This window comes from Alosa alosa, chromosome 19 (genome assembly GCF_017589495.1).
Source record: "Alosa alosa isolate M-15738 ecotype Scorff River chromosome 19, AALO_Geno_1.1, whole genome shotgun sequence".
NCBI classification, from domain to species: domain Eukaryota; kingdom Metazoa; phylum Chordata; class Actinopteri; order Clupeiformes; family Clupeidae; genus Alosa; species Alosa alosa.
The window spans coordinates 28,083,364-28,106,013 of record NC_063207.1 but is presented as its reverse complement, the minus strand read 5'-3'; the positions used below and the strand labels follow the sequence as shown (position 1 = coordinate 28,106,013).

The following is a 22,650-nucleotide window of genomic DNA, read 5'->3' as shown; positions in this document are numbered from 1 at the left end:
CATGGAGGTAGCACTATGTGGCCTATGGTTTATCATCAGGGTCTGTTTTAATAAATAGTGGGCATAATGAACTGATAGCAGACATGAAAGCCACAATCTTAGGTTAATCATTTAGTTGCATGAATTGCAAGATTCTTTAAAAATGTGACTAGTGTAAACCTACATTTTTTTAATGCAATTTTGAAACATCAATCACTGTTGTATTGAATTAAAGCATACATTTATAGATTTTTTTGTTACTGTTAAGCATGTTACTGCAGTACTGCCTTTGTAACACCAGGTGGTGTTATACCAGAGTTTGTCTCAGCCGCTTTGGTGCATTTCTCAGAGCTGAAATTCTCAAAACTTCATGTTCATCCTGCACATCATCTGACTTGGGCACATTAAAAATCAATTTCTCATTATTTTGAAGAAACAGCAAATGATGTTGCATATCCATGCAGTTATTTGTAATCAAAACCTTACCAAAACATTGCAGATTAAATAGTACATTCTGATGGCACTGACATTGTCATAAACTAAGGCTTTTGAGCAAATTATAAGCTTTTGTAGGTAATCCACTGTGGTGCAGTTTGTACAAATTATTTTGAGAAATGTACATATTGTGCACACATTAATGATTCTAGGAATAAATTAATTTGATTCAAGAAATGCACCAAAGCGACTGTGAAAAACTGTACAACAGGTATTTGATCACAATCATGTTTGGGGTTGCACAATGCACTATTACAGTAGTATTTGTAATTATAGCAAACTGACTTAACTTCATGTATAAAATATAAATGTCAGATATCACATAAATCTTAATGAAAGCTGCAACAAAGAAGAAAGCAAATGGCTTTCTGTGAAGAAGTGAAAGTGACTGAAAAACTGACCTCCCTTTATTTACAGGGAATTATTGCACTCAAAATGAATGAAACCCAGAACATCAGTATGGACATTTATTCAGCCAGAGTTCCCAAGCTCTACTTAGATGGACCCTACATTGCTGCAGAGCTGGTCGTTGCAACTGTCTCCACAACAGGGAATTTCCTGGTCTGCCTTGCCGTCAAGCTAAACAAGAGGCTCCAAACTGTCACCAATTACTTCCTGGTGTCACTTGCCGTGGCTGACTTCTTTGTAGGAGCCCTGGCCATCCCCTGTGCCATCCTAACAAACCTGGGCATGCCTTACCACAACCTGTATCTCTGCATCCTGATGCTCTCAGTACTCATCATGCTTACCCACACATCCATCTTTAGCCTACTGGCTGTGGCAGTGGAGCGCTACATAGCCATTCTTCTACCCCTCCACTACCAGAGGATTATGAGACCCTGTAATGCTAGACTGATCATACTGGTCACTTGGGTCTTTGCTTTCCTGACCGGCTCCATACCTCTGATGGGCTGGCACAAGACCCCACCTCAGTCCAGCCACTGCTTCTTCGACTGCTTCATCGACTTGACCTATATGGTGTACTTCAACTTCTTTGGCTGTGTGTTGGTGCTCCTGGTGGAGCTCCTTTGCCACGGTGCGGCGGCAGATGAGGCGCATCACTACGCTCCAGACTGCTGGCGAAGTCCCGGCGAGCCGAGCCGCCAGCGTGCGCCGTGAGGTGAGGAAGGCCACGTCCCTCTTCCTGCTCCTCTTCCTCTTCACGGTCTGCTGGGTGCCCATGCACGTGGTCAACTGCTTCCTCCTGTTGTGCCCACGGTGCACTGTGCCAGTGCCCATCATGCTCATGGCCATCATCCTCTCCCATGCCAACTCGGCCTTTAACCCCCTCCTCTACGCCTATAGGATGAAGTCGTACCGCCAGACCATCAAGAGCGTGTTCCGGAGCTGCAGAGCGACTGTCAAACCCGGAGAGTAGCAGAGGAAATGGAGACACAGCCAAAAAGACCACTGCTTAAATGTGTTATGAAGACTTACTGAGGAGAGATCCCTTTTAAAGTGTTTCATTCGAAAAGATTTGGACACATTCAATTTGTAAAAAATGAGTTTGCCAAAAGTATATTCTTTCATGAAGAATACTTCAAGACGAATATTAATGACAGGTCACATTTTACTTTGTATATTTATTTGTAAAGACACATCATTTTTGCAAATAGGATTATTTAATAATTCATTAATTCATGTCTGATAAAATTGGCATTGTTAACCGGTTGATATGTGTAATAAATATTACCATATGTGCTCAAATAAATCTATTTTAAATAAAGAGTTCAGTAATCAGTGTTGTTCAGTAATCGCTGTTCTAATGTGAATAAGCTGTCTACTACTGTAAATACTTAACTATGTAGTACTGCATGTAGGAGTATGTGACATTTTGATGTACAATGAATAAAAATATTTTCATTCTGAATGTTTCAATGTATTATCTCAATGGAATCATTGCACATTACATAACATCCAGGTGGACTGACGCAACTCTTGTATTTAGTTAAGACAAACAAAACAGCAAAGTACAAAGGTGGATATAAGGTGTATGTCTTTTTTGTGCTAAGGACATGGCAGAAGGCTGGGACTTTCTGCACCATGCATGATCCACTTCTTTTCCAATTCAACTCTGTGTCCAGCACACACACACACACACACACCTGGTTTGTGGCAGACATCACACACTCACTCGCAAGCACACACACACTGTGCGAGATCTTGAAGCGGCTGTAGCTCTTCAATCCACCACGTGTTGTTTAAACTTGGACAGCCCAGGGTGTAAAGGTACCAGGCTTTGCATGAGGACACTGAAGCAGAAACAGAAACAGAAACACACCATAGACATATACAAAACATCATCAGAGCATTCATCAAAGACAGCAATAAAAAAATGCACAGTATGTTTCAATGAATGCTATAGCAAACCATTAGCTTAGCTCTTACAATAAACTCTAGTAACCTATTACATAATTCATGTGAAAGTTATTACTCAGTAAGAGACGTACCAGTTTTGTGAATTGGTCTTCACAGGCATTGCGGATCCTCTCAGGGGTGGCAGGGCTGTCCAGTCTGAATGGGCCACACAACCCTGACTCTGCCCGGGCCGCGGCAACGGCCTCTTTGATGGCGTAGAACACAGAAGCAGCCAGGAAGAGCGGTGGCTCTCCCACAGCCTGTTCAGGAATAGGGCGAAATATAAGAACTATAGAACTAGAACAGCTTTCATTTGTCCAAATTAAAGTATCAAAGTCAGAGAGTGTTAGAAAATACAAAAGATTGTATTGCTACAATTATTTTTTTTTAGTAAAATGGGCTAAATGATCAAATATGGCAAGGTTTTCTCCTTGACTAATGCTTGACTATTATGGCATCAATATATCCTCCCTGATATTGTGTGCATTCCTGAATGATCTTTCCTGACATTCTGGCTTTCCTTGTTTTTCATTTTTGCCTAATGATTATCAAATGTCTATTACATTTATCTTTCATCCATGATCCTATCAATGAGGTCCATACGAGTTCAGTTTTTCAACCCCTCTACCTTTGAGGAGAAGATGGCCCTCTCATTGGGGGCGTCCCTCAGCAGAGACACGCTCAGTTGGGTGGGGATGTCTCCGAAGGCAGGGATCTTGTACATGCCGGGGCCACGGGTGAAGAGGTAGCCCTGGGGGGAGTAGCGCAGCTCTTCCAGAGTGAACAGGCCCACGCCCTGCATGAACGCTCCCTCCACCTGATCAGCGGAGAAGCCAGTTAACATCCACATCAGTCATGTAAACCACTGCTGCTCAACTCTGCTTACTTGTGTAGTCAGACAAAGTGTTGATGAAATACGTATTAGGCTAATATATTAGATAAGGATATTTCAAAGATGGGATATGAGAAAGATGATACGAGAACATGAACATCAGGTTTTAATCATCAGTCATGTAAAGTTATTGTAAAGAAGCAAGAGTTTGTTTATTGAAGGATAATAATGTTGTAACTGCACCTGTCCAATGTCTAGGGCTGGGTTGAGACTTTTACCAACATCCATCACTATAGAGGTGTGCACATTCTAAGAGACAAAGGGATAGAGGACTGAAATCAAAAACAGTAAAACGATACAGTAGCCTTGCTAGGTATTTAAACCCACATGAATTGTGAATATATTGTGAATATTTGTTTTCTCCTATACTTTCCGCCATGCTTACAGTAAATAGCATGGACATTTTCAGGGAGATACAACACTTCATATACTGTATCAGGGACTGATAAGGGATTCTGTTCATGTTAACGAGACAACTGACCACCACCTTATGCCCAGCCATGTCTCCGGTCACCAAAGGTGACATGCACCAGTGTGTTACCTTATGGCTTCCTGTCAGACAGTCAATCTCCACCTCTGAGCAGGCTACACCGTAGCTGAAGTAATTAAAGGGTCTTCCTGAGTTACTCTCAAAGTCATAGCCCAGGTCAGGGGTCCTGCAATGCAAAGTAATACTCCATCATAAGTTCTGAATTCAACATTACACCATCATTGGAATGTGCAGAATGGGATGATCACATGTGGAACAATCAATGCAAGATGTATAACTCACTTGTAAAACCCGTTTGCTGACAGGTTGACCCTGTCAAAGTATGCAGATTTAACCTGTAGAAAAGTATACAATAATAGCACACAACTCATAAAAGATTCCTTGTAACATCACCTATAACTGCTATATACTGTAAGTCACAATCAATTAATACATATGAATTAATAGTAATTAAAACAAGAATTACCAACACATTTTACACCAATATTACACTACTGACCATTCGATGCCAGATACAGCACATGGCAACAGTAATATCATGGTGCCAAGATAAGGACTACCTCCACATCTACCATGTTAGCTAATCCACCATGGAGGCTAATAGAGTGTGCTGTACTTGTGCCCAGTTTTTGTGATGCTAAGCAAATGAGTATAATCGACTACTGGATGGGACTCCAGTCCATTGCAGGTAAACCCCTGGCTGAAGCAGGTGCATCTATCCGGGCTCAGAGATAAATATTCATTACGGGTCACTGACCCAGTCTTCCCAGGTGCCTGTGGGGTTCTTGGCCTTGTATGGCTCTATACGCTGAAGTAGTGTCTGGCATGCGTTCTGGAAGAGAGGAGGGAGCATCATAATATTACACAAAAGCTAGACAATGAGTCACTATTAAAACCAATGATATGTAGACGTCTTATCTTGAAATATCAATATTCACAATAAGTGATTATTATGGGATGCCTTACGTGAACAGCCATGCCGTTGAGGTCAGATGAAGCGGAGGCTGCGGTGGGGCTGGTGTTGGGCACAGTGCTCGTACTGGTCTCTGTGATGTGGATCTTAGAGCTGGGGATTCCCAGTGTCCTGCTGGCAACCTGAACAGCCACAAAAAATGCACCAGTATTAGTGCAGGAAACAACCAGGGCCACTGGGAGAGATCCATTTCCTTTGACCTATAGTGCTGAGGAGTCACCTCATGTGCTGAGTTCATGCAAAGGACAAGGCAAACCAAAAGTTGCAAAATGATCCTGTGTCCCTTGTTATGTCATTTCCAAACATGTTTGCACTAGGCTTTCTTCCTGGGTGCTCCTTGTTGGTGCCACCCCCCCCCACTTTGCACAAATAGGCTGACACCAGACATAATTTCACTGCATTTCTTACTTCCAGTAACTATATGCATGTGACAATAAACTTCCTTGTATCCTTGTATCCTTGTATCCTTGTATCTTCCTGGACCATCCTAGTCCCTATCCTGTAGTTATATTCTTATAATCTGGAATCTCACATTATATGTTGTCCAATAGCAATACATGTTTTTATTGGAATCCCAGTATCTCATTGAATGCCATAACTTCAATGTACTCACATCTAACAGGAATGTTAAAGTTTCATCTCATAATCTTTCTTTAGCTACCTTTTAGTATTTACCTACTTTAGTATGGATTCTGTCTCACAATGCAGGTATGTTTTCTGTCGTTACCTGGACCATCTTAGTGTGCAGACCCTGTCCCATCTCAGTTCCTCCGTGAGTCAGCAGCACTGATCCGTCTGTGTAGATGTGAACCAAGGCTCCTGCCTGTTATTGCACCAGTTGGACACATGAGAACACAAAATCACAAACTATTTGTCTTTAGCAGTATGCAGACTGGAAACCAAACTCACACACATGGCTCTGATCAAGAAAACCTGACATCAAAATCAATAAATCATCATAACATTTGTGTTAAAAAGTTTTTTTAAGTGACCTGGTTGAGGAAGACAGCAGTGAAGCTGATGCCAAACTTGGTGGGGATGATGCAGAGACCTCTTTTGGTCCAGCGGTGCTGCCTGCGAGCAGAAAGAGGGAGCTCAGCAGTGTAAAAGCAGTGACCAGGTCCATTGTGTCTTACGAGGTGTAACACACATTATTCACTTTGTATAACTGGTCTGGCAGGAACTTTTGGATGCAATATTTTTTATAGAAAGGCTGCAACAGAAGCTAAATGAGTAAAATTAATTCAGTTTCTTAATTAAAAATGTAGTTAAAATGCTGATGTAGATAAAGTGCAGTCTCTCTGTCAATCATCACCATGGCCAACAGACCCGTGTGTGTGCCAACACACAGAGTAACTAAATGTTCCCCGCCACTTACTTATTAAACTTCTCCACATCTGCCTTCCGCCACTTACTTATTAAACTTCTCCACATCTGCCTTCCGCCACTTACTTATTAAACTTCTCCACATCTGCCTTCCGCCACTTACTTATTAAACTTTTCCACATCTGCCTTCCGCTGGTGATAGTTTGATATTTCCAAACACTCTTCCCAACAGCGGTCAATGGTGAACTGTTGCAAGCACTGGTTGAATGGAGTCAGATCTCCCTGCTTATAGAGATTCAACCTCCTCACCTGTTATAATACAATAATTAACACAATTACTTGATGCCTGTTTGAAAGGTACAGTATATATCTGGAGTTTGCAATGAGAACTGATGTGTGGAAAATATCTCTGTACTGTCATACTACACAACGCTAGTCAAATGTATAAAATTAGCTTTATAATTCAAGTCTTGTTGCATGCTAGATTTGGAAACATAAGGATGTTGTAAAGCTGGTTTGAAAGTACCATAAAACACTCCTAAAACACAGAGTGTTTAACACCTAAAACACAGAGTGATATTTTTTTACTATGATCTGGAGATTTACCTATTGTGTTTCTCCAAGGCAGGCTTTTTATGTTTATGATTCACAAAATAACAACAATTTCAAACTGTAACATAAAAAACTATTACCCACAAACCATGACTGTAAGGAGAGTTCATTAGAATAATAGAATACAAGTCTTTTTAGGGCCTGTGTCCACTAATCACGTATTTTGCGATGATAGCGCCCTCAACCGCATTTTCAGAGCGCTTCGGTCAAGTGTTTATTGCTTCTAGGTTACTGTCGTCGAGAAATAAGTAACATTGACGCTGTTCTAAAATTGAACAGATTTCAACTTTCAGCACTCGGAGCGCTGCAGAAAAAAATGGTCAACACTGAACTTCATCTATGCCAATTTACCTCTGTTATAAATTCTTGTTATAATCCTATATCAATATTGTTCTTGAGATGCTATGATGACTTCTTCAAAACCATTTTCAGATGGGCCGTTGAGCATTCATAATATGTTCATAAACATTGGCAGTCACCTCTTCAGATGGCAAGCCACAGGCTAGTGCCACGTCACTTATCCAGCTCTCTGCCACCATCATGCCCTGGGGTCCTCCAAACCCTCTGAAGGCCGAGTTGGAGGGCAGGTTGGTTTTACACATGTAGCCTGTGCCACACATGTGTGGGATGTTGTAAGAGTTGTCCATATGAAACAGGGCCCGTTCCATGATCTAAAACAAACACAGGGATAAGGACACATACAGTAAGGGCACTTTTATACCTCAGAAACTACCTCCTTGTTTCAATAAAAAAGAGTTTTTTTTTCTTTGACAGCAAGGCTTAGACTAGATTCACCCAAAATCAGAATCTAGGTAGGTATAAGGTATTATAAGGAAGTGGCCAAGCTTTGGTAAAACATGGAGAAAGTCCAAACTGTCCCAGAAGTGGTCTTACACAGAACAGGACAATCTCATCTTTTCTACTTACAAGCATGCAGCACAGACAAATCATGGAAAGCAATTCCATGGAGGACTTTCTATGCAGGAGGCTATGCATGAATATAAAGGTAGCTACTAGCTAACATCTGAAACTATCTCAGCAAGCAGCCGCATAAGAGGGCCTAGATGGAGGGAGGAAAGAGTGTTGAGTAAAAGATGTGATATGTACGGATAATGAGAGATCCAAGGAATTCCCAGCATTGCTGTAAAATGTCATCTCTACAGCTCTGACTTTTCCTGACTTCATATAGCCAACCTGGGAAGCAAATGGATATTTCAAATTAGTGATATGGTCTGGGAAATTTAGATTAACAGTGAATCCTTGCTAAAACAGATTAATTTTCTAGGCCAGTGTGTATCACTGTATATATAAGTAAAATGAAATAAAAGGCAGTATTCTACTGATGATGAAAACGAGAACATCTAACCTTGTAGCGACCAAAAAATGGGTGTCGACCACCAGTAACAAGCATATCCTCATCTCTGTCCAACATGCAGCGAACAGGTCTTTTGACTCTAGGTAGAAAACATCAAAAAACAATATAATTCAATTTCTCAATTCAATGTCATAATTTACGTTAATATCTGTAAACATACAGACATGACATTATACCACAATCCAAAAGTGCGTACTTCTGTGCTGCGATGGCCACCACTGTTGAAAGGATTGTACTTCTACTCTCCTTGCCACCGAAGCCGCCGCCCATTCTCTTTACACGACACACAACCCGATTGGCTGGCACCCCAAGTGCCTTAGCAACCAAGGTCTAAGGAATAAAGCACCATTTAAAATATTCTAAACTAATACCTACATTAGCAGTATTCTCCTCTATAATTATAATGCAGAATAAAAGTGACAAAATGAGGTAAATATGTGACGCATGAGGTATGAGTTTTTGAGAAAATGTGTTTTCATACACACATGCTCTAATGCTCTAATGTTATGACAGTCATGGCTGACCTGTGTTTTAGTGGCGGCTTGTGTGGACACAAAAAGCTCCATCTCCCCGTCCTCACCCCGAGGAACAGCCAGGGTGCAGTTGGTCTCCAAGTAGAAATGCTCTTGGCCTCCAATGTGAATCTCCCCTGTGGTGGCCCAAACGCAATAGATAGATAGATCCTTTATTGATCCTCAAGGGGAAATTCAAGGCTCAAGGGGAAATTCAAGGTTAATACGTTCAATTCAATACGTTAGGCCTTAGCGATTCTCCCTTGGGTATGTGCACACGGACGATTGCAAACACCAAGAAATTGTGGCAGTTGTTCTTATCATACTAGTTTGCACACACACACACACACACACACACACACACACACACACACACACACACACACACACACACACACACACACACACACACACACACACACACACAGAGAGAGTGCCTTTCACATTTATTGGCATTCTGGTAAAGTTGAGTAAAAAGAGGTATAACAAAATCATCTTTTGGTGATTTATCTTGGTCTCACAATGCAAACAATGAGGAAAAATTCCAACCTTGAAGGGAAGGAAGCAAGTTTGTCACATTACCAGTTGATTGGAAATGTTTAATTATTGTTTTAACTGTAAATATGGGCTGGTGGTAGCACAGTGGCTAAAGAACTAGGCTAGGATGTACTAGCCTGAAAATGTGTGGGTTCAATGGCCGGCTTCCACCGTCCTGCCCTTGAGCAAGGCATTTAACCCCAAGTTGTTATGGGGAGACTGGTCCTCGTAATATAACTGACAGATGAGTGAGTCACTTTGGATAAAAGCCTCTGCTAATTGAATAAATGTAAATGTATATGTTCATCCGAGTGCCTACAGTTTATATTGGGAGGCAGTTAAGCACAAACATTGTTCACTTTGTGTGTCTTAATTAGTAGTGAATGTTTTCTCACATGTACTACACTGTAACAAGGCATCCACATACATCTTACTACAGTTATACATACAAATGCCATTGTTAAATTATGATTTTTTCTGTTAGCATTCAGTAACATAAAAAAATACACATATATGAGTTAAATGTCAGTGGTGGCTTATATCCCATTTTACCCCTTTGATGCATGGTGTCCACAAACGTAGACAGTTAAATATCTTCTAAATATTACACAGCTCTTCAGAGTGCTGCAGAAAGTTCCATTCACATGAATGGGCCTTCCCAACGTTCGAAGGTCTGTTAAATCTATATAATCACCGTTCTAAAGTATATAATGACCGCTGTCAAGGGCAACGTGTTCTGTGCTTCTGAAGTACGTTCGCTTATTGCTATTGAATTTCATTGAAAGTGGATTAGGCTACACCATTAGGCCATCTTGAGAATAAGAGACTTGAGACTTAGGTAGGCTAAACGGTCGTTCGTCGCCTTTTTGCTTCTTATTGTAAAACCAACTATTAGGGCATACACAAGTGGTCGGCATCCCAGTCAATATTTGATATTAAAATTTCAATTTTGAAGCTATTTGTAACTATGTGTAGCCTATGCAACCCGACTGTTGTAGGCTTGCCTCCCACTCTGCAGTGCCTTGCCTACCATTCTTGCCAACCACTCTAGTTGTCAACAAACGGTGACGTAACATTAGAATGGAGGTGCAAAACCTTAATATCTTTATACTGCTGACAAACTGACGGTTTTATGAGTTCACTGAACAAAGATTATGGAAATTAAACACCACTTTTCCATCAGAAACATATTTGTAAAAGGCATAACTGGTATGATATGGAACATTAACAGAATATAGAATCAAGATGAACAATTTCATCTACAGTATAGACAGGTCTGTAGCTCAGTAAGTAGCACTTCACTCTTAGACACAGAAGACCTGGGTTCAATTCCTGCACACTGCAGCAATTTTGAAGGTGCATTTCTCACAGCTCCCAAGCTAGATAGATAGATGTAGTTAGTAGATATATAGAGATAGAAGGTTGGGCTTGTTGAACTATAAGTTACATGGTCCTCGCTTTAGATTGGGGGGCTGCAAATTTTACTACAAATAGGTAAGAAAGGTCTTATAAGCGTATTAGTTATCCACCTCTTTGTGTAACACCATTAACAAGCATTAACAAGCTGCTTGTTAACACTTACAAGCTGCATGTTAACTGTTAACAAATATGCTTGTAAGTAACTTAAAACGCTGCTTCAACACTTACAAGCTGCATGCTAACCGTTAGATAATGTTATTAAAGGATAACAACAGTTAACTAACTGTTAGTAATGAATTGTTAACTGCTTATTATGCACTGTTAATACCTAATAAGCACATGTTATTCTAAAGCATTACCCAATCTTTCATATTCGTATCTAAACAACGTCAAACTTGGCACTGCACTTACTTGTGCCCGTAGCAAGACACCTGGCAAGTTTAAAGTATTTCGGACGAACGGTTTGACAGATATGCGAAGAACAGACAGAAAGAAATTCCTGTAAGTTGTAGATAGGTAGATAGATATTATATTATATTATATTATATTATATTATATTATATTATATTATAACAAAATTGTACCTGTTTTAGTCAACTTTATCAGAGCAATCCTTGTGAAATATCACAGTACCTTGATGAATGTGATCTGACTCTTTGAATCCTTGAGAAACATCTCCTTTTTTTATAGTCCGTACTGGCTGGTAGAATGACTGGCTTTCAATGGCGTCCTGTTTGAGGGTAGAAAAAATGAAAATCTGAGGGTGGAAAATCTGAAATGTGGAAATGTATTTAACCTCATCTCCTGATTTGGATGAATACCATCAATTTAGTATCTGAGTAAATGTTTCGAGTGAAAACCAGTTTACATAACACTGACACAGCATGGTAGGAAACTAGCAGTTTCACAGCAACAAACAGAGCCTTACAGAAGAGAACATCAAACATACATTAGAAGGATCATTAGAATGACACTCAATACATATGGTGGTGTACTGTATGTGTGTGTGTGTGTGTGGGAGGGGGGGTGGGGTGGTGGGGGGGTTGGGGGTGTGCACCAACCTGGATGGTGACAACAGGTTTCATCTCCTCATAGGAGATTTTCACGGCTTTAGCTGCTCTCTGGGCGTGTGCTTGTGTGTCAGCAACCACCGCTCCCACTATGTGACCCACACATGTGACCTAAAACACACACACACACACACACACACACAAACAGAAGGGGGATAGCCATGCTAGCATCATTATAACACATCATTTTATTACTCAATAGTCACATTTGGTAAGAATGACTTGGCAGATACAACTATGTGAACCTATAGAGAAAACCCGCTTCTGCTTCTACGATAAGTAGGTTAGTCCATAACTTAGAGAATACTGCACTAAATTCACAATTGTTAAGATTGATATATATATATAGATAGATAGATAGATAGATAGATAGATAGATAGATAGATAGATAGATAGATAGATAGATAGATAGATACTTTATTCATCCCGAGGTAAATTTTTGAATCTTCTTTCTTTAGATCTTACTGATGAAGGAAATAGAACATTTTAGAAGATGAATAACTGCACTACTGATTGCAATATAAAGTATCTAAAGGACCGTTTAAATCTTTGATTAACTGTTTGCCAGGAATAACAAAGTCAGGTGAGGAACATGGCATACTAGCATGTCTTCATACGTGTCAGTGTTTAGAATAGCATCACTCACTCAACAAAAGAAGCTGAGACTTTTTATATAATGTATTAATTCAATTAGTTAATTATTGGCAATAAGTGTTTTTGTGACCATACAAGATAGAAGATATGTAAAATCACCAGTTAACATTGAGGTTTAGGAGGAAAGTACTCTAATGCTTAACTCACACATTTGTCTCGCTCATGACAGTTCTGGTCACGTTTCATGAATGCGGGCCATTCATATGAATGTGTGTCATGTGTAACGGCTGGCCATTCAAATCACTGAGTCATTTGTGTACACAAAGAAATTGATTTTTTCACAGCATGTGATTTTCACGACATGCCCCCTCCCTTTCCACCACTGGTGCTTGCAAAATGTAGTGTGAAACGGCCCGGGATGTTACCGTGTCCTTCGCTAGGACGGTCTCGTCATAGACCACTGGCCCGGTCATGTTGCTGCCACGAATATCCTCAAAGGACACAAAGGTGACTACTCCAGGAACGGCCAAGGCCTCTGCTGTGTCAATGGATCTGATGACCACACAGAGACAGGGTTCTCAATAAGTCATGGGATGCACAACTCCTATTTTCCGCTTTTGTTTTCTTTGTTTTGCTGATGGTATTTCAAACACCGGCATTGCACCACCAACAATTTCACAATTCAGAATTTCTGTTCTGTTCTATCTCAGACAATTCCTCTGATAGCTTTCAGTTTTTAACATACTGTTAGGTAGTGAGAGGAAGGGTGGGGTTTTGTTGTGGATATCTGACACACATAATAAGCATCTGCCCTGATAACACTGTGGTTTCACTTTGGGTTTCAGCTCATAACGGAGACAGCTTAAACACACTAGGCTACATGCTTGAACTCACTTGATATGTGCGTATGCTTTAGTGCTGGTGACCAGAGCAAGGTGGAGCTCATTTTCATAGCAGGGGATGTCATCACAGTAGATGGCCTCCCCAGTGGCCTGCTTCAAGGCAGAGAGGTGCATTATGGGCCGTCCGATGACATCGTCGGCACTCTGTCCAGGAGGCACTGTCTGAAGAAGGCATTTTCAAAAGTTCAGTGAGAAATGGGGGATCATTTTTTTAAAGTGGAATCTAGGTTTAATCATTGGTTATTATTAAGTGCATCCAGGTTTAAACATTGGCTATCAACCTTCTTTTCTGGACTAAGACATTACTAGTGCTAAAAAAGCTTAACAGGTGGCCAAACAGATGCACTTGTTGTTGTAACCATGAAACCGAGATATTCCATAGCCAGTGCTTTACCTGGTAGAGTTGGACACTTGAGGGAGATTCTGGGTGAAAGATCTCTGTGGCACTGCTGTAATCTGGCCGCACATCCTCCACAACCACTCCCTGTATAAAAATGAACACAACATGAGGATCTACATTTTTAACATATTAAAAAAGGATCTTTTACTTTCAAACCAAAGTTGTTTTTGGTCTGTTATTTTCAGTGTCAGATATATAACATATAACATATATGCTATAACATATCAGATATAACATAACAGATCAGGTAATATATTATATTATATGGTTCTTCAGAATTCTGATGAAAATTCTTCTACAGAAGTTTGACGAAGTGGTCCAATAATGACGGACTGGCAGACAATACAATAAGGGCCAGATGTTCACCGCAAAACTTTCATGGGCACTTTCATGGGCAGTTTTCGTACATACAGGGGAATATCTAATTAGGCACATGTTACGCTTCTCCTCCCATCTTTTTACACAAAACTCCCACTTTCCCTTGACCCTCCTATGAATGCATCTGCATGACGCGGAAAAGGGCAAATTGCCATTCTCAGCTCTCCTGAAACCAGAGCACTCACATCCTGAGCCAATTTATGCTGGACAGTCAGGTAGAACTTGAAGAAGAGGCTGATGGTCAGGGTGCATCTGTAGGTCACCATCCCTCCTGGGACCGACGGAGCCAGAGCCATTTCCTCAGCCAAGGACATACAGGCATCCTCCAGCAGCCCCTCACTCCAAGGCCTGGACAGCAGGGGTCAGACTCAGATCACATTCATAAGGGCTACATTTGTGTCATGAATACAGTTGGGTCTTGCTGTTCTGACCATAGTAATGATCAAATAAGCCAGAGACCATAACTGCAGTCAGAATGGCTAACAACACCAAAAAAATCAAAACAAAAGGACCCATAGAAATGTATATGTTCATTTGTATAGCATCACTGTCAACAGACATAAGTAAAGTTGACATACCTTCCAATGAGTTTGTTGCTGGTGGCTTTAGCAAGGACAGTGGTAGGAGCCATTCCTCCATAGCTGAGCTGCAGATCTTTCACGATGTTGGAGCCCTCTTGAAATGCCACATTCATCCCACAGGTGACAATGGCGATGTCATCCTCTCGACGGGGAGACTGTTTGAAGGCAGAGAAGTACTGGCCCTGCAGCACATACAGTAAACACATAAGTTACAATCTGAGGTCACTATGTACACATACTACACATACTGTACAGTGAGATAAAGAATGTCTTATTCTAACAGAAACATTTGTGAGATACACAATGTTATGTGTATTATTGCAACCTTCACCCACAGCTGATTCTATGTCTTACATGGTTGATTTAGTAATGCTACAATCCATGTACTGTATGCACAAGTAAACATTAAATCAAGTAAAACATCTGAGGGACTGAGGGGAGATCAGCCTTATAGGTAACACTTTACGGTAAGGGTGCATGAATTATCATGAATTAATAAATGTATTAATTAATTCATGATTAAAGTAAAGTGCTACCAAGTTGGCATTACACTTGTAGGGGTAGAGATTGTTTGGACACGTTCCTCCTGGTAGTGAGGCTGAGGTTGGTTTGTTTCTGAGTTTTGAGTTGGTTTTGAGAATTGGTTTGTTTGAAACATGCCAACTTTGTGGGAAAAAAGCGTATTTGCCCTCTTCATGAGCTTGCATGTTTAACCTTTTTTGTGTATGGGATCTCAATTGACAACAGAATCTCTTCAGGCTTCAGGGCAGTTTTCCTGTAGCCTGGGAAGAAGCTACCATCCATCTCAACCACACGTGTTCCTCCTGCAACAAGAAGTTCTTTGGTTTATGAGAGGTCATGTCACTAACTAACTGTACATGTCTAAGCCTTTTGGCATGTAATGAGCCAGTCTGTCTTGGCCATAAAGATCACCACATTCACATAAACACACTCCCAATATCAGTAAAAGGGATTACTGTAAATTATCAGTGTTGTATACCTGGGTTGTTTTGCAGGTTTGGGCATACAGTGAGTTCAGTTCATAAGCAGGTCATAATGCACCAAGTTGTAAATAATTAACTTTCTTGAATAGTTGACTATATAGTTAGAATAGTTAACACTAGAACATTATCTTTATTCAGCAACACATGACAGACTTCAAAACAAACAATTACATTGGATGTGGCACAATGCTTCAGCACTCCTCCACCCCACCATTAGACATTTCTACAGTTTAGAGTCTGTGTGCACACATCTAGTCAGATATCTATAAATGTCTAGAAATATTTACAGTTCACAGTCCCGCTAATTTCCTGACCCAGAGAGCAGTGCAGAGTTTATGAGGCAGGACTGCCCACTCTCTGGCCCTATCCTATCACTTGTGCATATCAGTGCGCCACCTTATCAGTGCAGTTCATATAAATGATTACTCACCCACTGCCATGTGTGGGCTAAGACAAAACACAAAAACACGGCTCACCGCACCTTTGGACATGAAGGTTAACTTGCACGCTGCAGCCATGAATACAGGGTTGAGGTCAGAGATGGGGCTGGCTGTCATAATGTTTCCTCCAATGGCCTGGAGAGAGACGGGGCACATATGACCACATAACACTAAACTGTTGTGCTATGTATCAAGTGATAAAGAATTTAGTTTGAATTAGTTTGGAGAAGTGCTTCAGTGACGTACCGCAACGTTTCTGATCTGCTGACCAGCGAACCAGCGCAGCTGCTCCAGCACGGCCTTGAAGACCTCGGTCTGGTGCGCGGGCAGCTTGGACACTGCCGCGCGCAAAACATCCCCCAGCACTGTCAGTGTGCAAGAGGCCCCGAACACGATCCCTGTGTCACAGAAATGCAAAGACGAAGGAAAATCTGAACGAACAGTACACAGCAGTCATGCGTACTAACACAGACATGGCAAACAAAAACATGGCTACATCCCCAAACATGAGGTCAAATAGGGGATTATGGCTATTGCTACTCCAAAACAATAATTTCACACAGTTTAACAAAAATGCGAAACCAGACCAACCAAAAGTGGGTGTGAAGGGCAGGGAGGTTGTGAATGAAAAAAGTGGTGTTCACTCCCGATATGATGCAACACTCTGTGAAGCCAAAGCAGGCATCTCTAATACAACACTACATGCTTACCATCCTTTGTGTGTTCAATGCTGTTGAGCTCTGGGATGTAGGCAGGAGCAAGGATGACTGGGTACAGCAGGTTTTTAAACTTCATCTCAATGCCTACAACATAGTGGGATTCATTCATGAGGGGGGTTTACTATCAACGAGTACATTCATTAAAACACAAAACTGTGTCACATAATAAAAACTACCTCAATTACTACTGATTTCAACAAGCTATGATAACATGGAAGTTATTATGACTTGGAAATCTGTGGAAAATCTTGAAAAATGAGTTGCCTACAGATTCAAATACGGACAGTGGTCATATAAGGAAAAAAGGAATCCATGACAAAATGCTAATGTAAGCGTCTACAGTAGATAGCATTGCAAAACCAGCGCTGAGGTCATAGTCTTTGTTAACAGATTCCTTCTTTCACAACAGTAAATAATTTCCATGGTGGGTTTAGCAATACCTGACCACAAGGCATGAATGCTATTGAAATACAGTATAGTGTGTGTGTGGACCTTGCCCTGCTCCGTCCATCCGTTTGAGTCTCTTTTCTTTCTCTGTTCTTTGGCAGGTGAAATATGCTCACCTACTTCTGTGTTCCCGACCACAAGTTTGGCCTCTGGATAGCGAGCTTTGAGGTCCAGGAGCTCTGTGAGAGAACTGGGCTGAATCCACAGCACCCTCTCTCCTTTGAATTTCAGCTCTTTCTGAGATTGCTTACTTATGTTCTGCAAATGAACAAATAACTCTGAATATGCATAGTATGTTTTCTATATTCTGTAGCTGGCTCAGAGATAGAGAGAGAGAGAGAGAGAGAGAGAGAGAGAGAGAGAGAGAGAGTAGTGTGTGTGTGTGTGTGTGTGTGAGTGTGTGTGTGTGTGTGTGTGTGTGTGTGTGTGTGTGTGTGTGTAGAATCTGCCCTGAGAACAGTTGTGCCACTAACCATCAGCTCTGGTGGAAATATGACTTCTTGTGTTGGATCCAGAGGCCTGAACTCTGATGGATCATAAAGTGGTTGGACAGAGATAGTTGAATTCCCCTGCAATAGAACACACACAATTATCAATGGCTGCCTAGTTAATGATGTTTGATGGGGAATAGATCGATCAATATGTCTAGTTGTAGGGTTGTGAAATAGTATTATTCTTTTGGACCTGCCTGCCCTGTGTTCCTTTTTTTCTGTGGTAGTCCTCCTGACCTTCAGAACACGAGTAAGACTCAGTTCAAACATGTGATCAGATTCCTAGTATGCTCTGGGAGTGCAAGCCAGCCATGACACATTGATTATAACATAAACGCAAACGATCCGCTGAATACTCTAGACCAGAGAGAAACTACCTTAGCAGAGCGAAACATGGTCAACTTCAGTGACTTCACTTTTCAAATGGATAACTTTTCATCACTGTGTATTTACAATGATTTCGCATCTGTCACAAATTTTTAAAAAGATGATTCATCAAAGTCAACAGGCTTGACTTACGTTGGTGTGTCCATTGGTTGAGTCGCCATTAGAATGATTTCCATTAGTCATACAGCAGCCATTTTCCTTTCCTCTCCCCCCACAGCAGCCCCCCTCCTGGAGCCATGCGGGACAGAAATAGGACAAAAATCCAGACACATCGTATCTACATTATTTTACCACAAAGAGTATATTAAACATCCAAACCAAATTTTTCTGATAACCGATGGCTATCTATCCAGCCATATGAACATTTTTATCATGGTTTATCTCATCATTTCAAAGTTGACTTCCTATAGCCTGTGACAGTAAAGCTCAGGAATTAGCACTAAGGTGATCACTGATATATTTAACCATACCTTTGTAAATGTCTTGTAACCTTCCAAAATCGGTCTGTAGCCAGTGCATCGACAAAGGTTACCTGTGGCAACATATAAATATGTATATGTGGTATATGTAAACACTTTATACAGTCTACCGGCAATGAACAATATTCATCAATAAACACACAATATCAAAATAATACACTTTTGTGTAGTCTATATCTGGCACAATCCAAACGAAACCAGAAGCACATTGTCAACTGCCGTCAGGTTCTCCATGCATTAGATATACAGCACACATGCTGTCATGTCCCACCTTGGAAAGCTTCCTCCACATCCTGCATGGATGGCTGGGACTTGTTTCTGAGCAGTGAGTACATGGACATCACGATGCCAGGGGTACAGAAGCCACACTGAGAACCGTGGGCTTTGGCGATCCTCTCCTGCAGAAAACACCCAACACCAAAGCCAGTGTTATGCCAGTCATCAAATTGACCATCAGGGTCAACAGAAAGGGGACATATGCTACATGGAGAAAACTGAGCAGTTTGATAAAATATATCTTATTCTAATAGCAACATTTGTGAGATCTACAATGGTACAATAATTTCCTGTGCATTAGCCGCAATGTGTATAAAGCGCAGGGCAGTGTTTTATGCAAAAAAATCAAAAACAAATAAAAAACACGTATTAATCGCACCTGTGTATTAACCACAGTGCACGATAGTCCAATCAGAATCAGAATCAGATCGTGCTAAATCATAAAGAAGAATGGAGAAAAGAAATGCAATCCCAGGGTACTTACCTCATAGCGGAAGACGTTTAGCAAAATCAATGTATAAATCTTGGTTAATAGTTGGGAAATTACGGGTATGCTTATGTTTACTATTGCATACTTCACCTCAGATGATTCTGTCAGATACTGGGTGGAGAAAACTGAGCAGGTCAACAGCTAAGTGGACACAGTGTTGCAAGGGACATTGCTGGCTGCAACAGGTTGTACTGTACCAAAGGGGACACTGATTCACAATATCATGTCTTGAATTAGACATGAATGTACGCAAATGTTTGCAGTCTTGCCTGAACAGGATGGAGTTTACTTGCGACGCTGCCGATGCCCTCCACAGTGGTGACCGCACAGTGGTGTAAAGTGCAGAGTGGGGCTAGGCAGGCATTCACCGCATGGTGCCTAACAAGAGGGGTAGTTAAGGACACAGAACGCCAGGGATTGTCTCCTTAAAATCAGTCAACTCTGTCTCTCATTCCAGCAATGACACCCTCATTCCTGGAATGAAGGGTGTTTGTTTTGCCACATATACATAACATGATGACAGTGGGAAATGTGTCAGTTGTGCAAGCAGTAATGCCTGTGTGTGTGTGTGTGTTGTGTGTGTGTGTGTTTGTGTGTGTGTGTCTCTGTGTATGTTTCATATTGTGTGAGAGCAATAAAAGCTGTCCGAAAAGGATACACAATGCGATCCTGATGCCGGTGGAACTTGGAGACCATGACAGTGCAAGCCCCACAGCCTCCCTCAGCACAGCCCAGCTTGGTACCGGTCAGACCCACTGACAGAGACAGCCGTCAAGGAGCAGTACACACCAGTAATGGATCAAAGTCAGCATCAACAAATGCAAAAACCTGTCCTGCACCTGAATATATACAGCTGTTTATAACATAAGGCAATTCAAGGCCATTAGGAGACAAAAAAGTGCAAGAGCAGATAAGGCAGCGACAAGGGAGAATGGAAATACATGCATGTTTAGATTTAAGTCACAAAGTTCAAGCTCTTCAATCTTTAAGTTGACATGAGACCATTTCATCTGAGTTTCATTGCTTTTTAAACATATATTCAGGTTAAGTATTGATTATGGCACAAACAGAACATTGTGAAAAAACACAACAGCAGGAATGCATCTGTTAGGAGGCTTATCAAAACCCAATTAGTAGGAAATCAAAACAATACTAGTAATGTCAAAGTGCTTGCATTGAATTTGAAGCAATCCTTCTTCAATTTTCGCATTCCTAATGGTATCTGCATGATACCTTTTTTTTATTTTATCAATATTTACCTTCCAAATGTTGGGTATTTAATGTAGTATTTACTGTTACCTAAGGTCTCCTTTGGAATGTAGCTTGAATGTTATTCCTCATTTTGTAAGTGGCTTTGGATCTGTTAAATAATAATAATAATAATAATAATAATAATAATAATAATAATTGTAAATGTAAGTGCTTTAAATTAACACCGGTATCTCTGGAATATTTCATTATGATCATTATAGCCTATGGGCTGTGTTAGCCTTCATATCAAATGACCAAAATTGTATTTAAATTCAAGCAAAGTGCACACACAAAGGAGAGACTATTACATGGATACATTTTCTTCTGAGGTAAGTCAAAAGCGTCATCTCTGGCTCTGCATTTCGCTCCAAAATCTGCAATACACGATACATAGATGTTCAAAGATTATGTTCAATTTTGTTATAACAGCTGAAATTTGCCTGGTGACAGCAGACGGATATCAAGCAGAGATGTAAAAGTTCGGCTTCAGAAAGTAATAGTCCTTTCATATTTTTGTTTCAACCCTTCACTTAGGCAGCTGATTCTAGCACAACTCCTAAGGTAGGTAGATCAGCTAGTGAAACCACCTGTGCGAACAGGTACCAATAAAAGGAATTTTACTTTCTGAAGCCGGACTTCTACATTCTCTGCATATAAGCTAACGAATTGGAGAATATTCAGGGTTTCCCCACTACTAACCTTTTTCCCATTTACAAAGAAAACAAGTTCGTCCCCAGATGGTTCCATAGCATAAAGTTTTTCCCTGTCAGAACTCAACACGTTTTTGTAGCAGTTGTGCGCCGTTGTTGTCGGAGAATGGATTGATGTCAGACAGTTTCTGCAGATAGTGAATGATCATTTCACAGCAGTGTTCAGCTGATGGCTGTCTAGCACGTGACAAGGCATATCACAAGCCTACCTATAGCCTAAAAGGTTAAAGTTATGAAATGGAAAAATTAGACATTACAAATCCATTGAGCGCAATCCGACAGATAAATATTGCAACCAACTGGTTACATTTAAACAAATTCGAAAAAAAATCGAAAAAATAGGATATATTTAGGATAAACTGTCTATAAAAAAACAACCATCGAAAAAAAAAAACACGATGAAGATTTGGACCACATTCATCACTGTGGAAATAGTCAAGTCGGTTTTATTTGTAGGCTATAGCGCATTTACTGCACAGTGAGTGCAACCCAAAGACAATAGCTCAACAAGCTCTAAGGGAGGTCGGATTACTTCATTTCAGATAATCTATAAAATTGCATTCAATTTATTTATGGAGCGATGCAGGGGCGTCATGCAAGCCAAAATTCTGGGGGGGGGGGGGCAATCAGGACATTGCAATTGTTTTCTGACTGGGGTGTGGATTCAGGTGGTTTCTCCCCCTGAACATTTTGAAACATTTCAATGCAGTTTGGGAGGGACAGAAATGCCTTAACAGTAAGCAGCAACCCTCCTTTAAATAATATTGAGGCATCAAATCTTGTTTGTTTGCACCACATTGACAACACAATATTAAGTTATTACAAGGAGCCTTCATTGTTAGGATATGGAAACCTGTAATGAGTTGCTGCTAGCATGACATTTCTGTTTGCAGTGTGCCCATGGACGGATTATGAACTTTCGGGCCCCTGGACCCAGTTGTATTAAGGGCCCCCCACTAATTGTCACATATGTGGGAAGGGGGGTTTGGGGGTCCTCCCCCAGAAAATGTTAAATTTGTATGATGTGATTTCCTGTATTCTGGTGCATTTTGGGGATGCCAA

General features: G+C 40.8%; 1 protein-coding gene and 1 pseudogene across 1 annotated transcript; one reads left to right on the top strand and one right to left on the bottom strand.

The window, feature by feature from the left end:
- The first annotated feature begins 909 nt into the window (after positions 1-909).
- Positions 910-1,852, top strand: LOC125312373 (annotated as a pseudogene).
- A 190-nt stretch (positions 1,853-2,042) lies between these two features.
- xdh (xanthine dehydrogenase) lies at positions 2,043-21,716 on the bottom strand. Its single transcript, XM_048228560.1, has 36 exons — positions 21,578-21,716; positions 21,195-21,252; positions 20,286-20,382; positions 19,897-20,005; positions 19,133-19,259; positions 18,853-18,914; positions 18,515-18,610; positions 17,978-18,073; positions 17,621-17,762; positions 17,049-17,141; positions 16,585-16,736; positions 16,380-16,473; positions 15,609-15,718; positions 14,892-15,076; positions 14,499-14,661; positions 13,930-14,019; positions 13,528-13,697; positions 13,059-13,185; positions 12,030-12,149; positions 11,602-11,698; positions 9,025-9,149; positions 8,697-8,830; positions 8,492-8,579; positions 8,233-8,319; positions 7,605-7,796; positions 6,677-6,822; positions 6,180-6,261; positions 5,915-6,010; positions 5,181-5,309; positions 4,972-5,046; positions 4,497-4,549; positions 4,266-4,380; positions 3,908-3,973; positions 3,461-3,649; positions 2,925-3,092; positions 2,043-2,726 (listed from the first exon to the last, which is right to left on the bottom strand). The coding sequence occupies exons 1-36, from the start codon at positions 21,623-21,625 to the stop codon at positions 2,676-2,678; spliced, it is 4,032 nt and encodes a 1,343-aa protein (XP_048084517.1). The 5' UTR covers positions 21,626-21,716; the 3' UTR covers positions 2,043-2,675.
- Between the last annotated feature and the right edge of the window lie 934 nt (positions 21,717-22,650).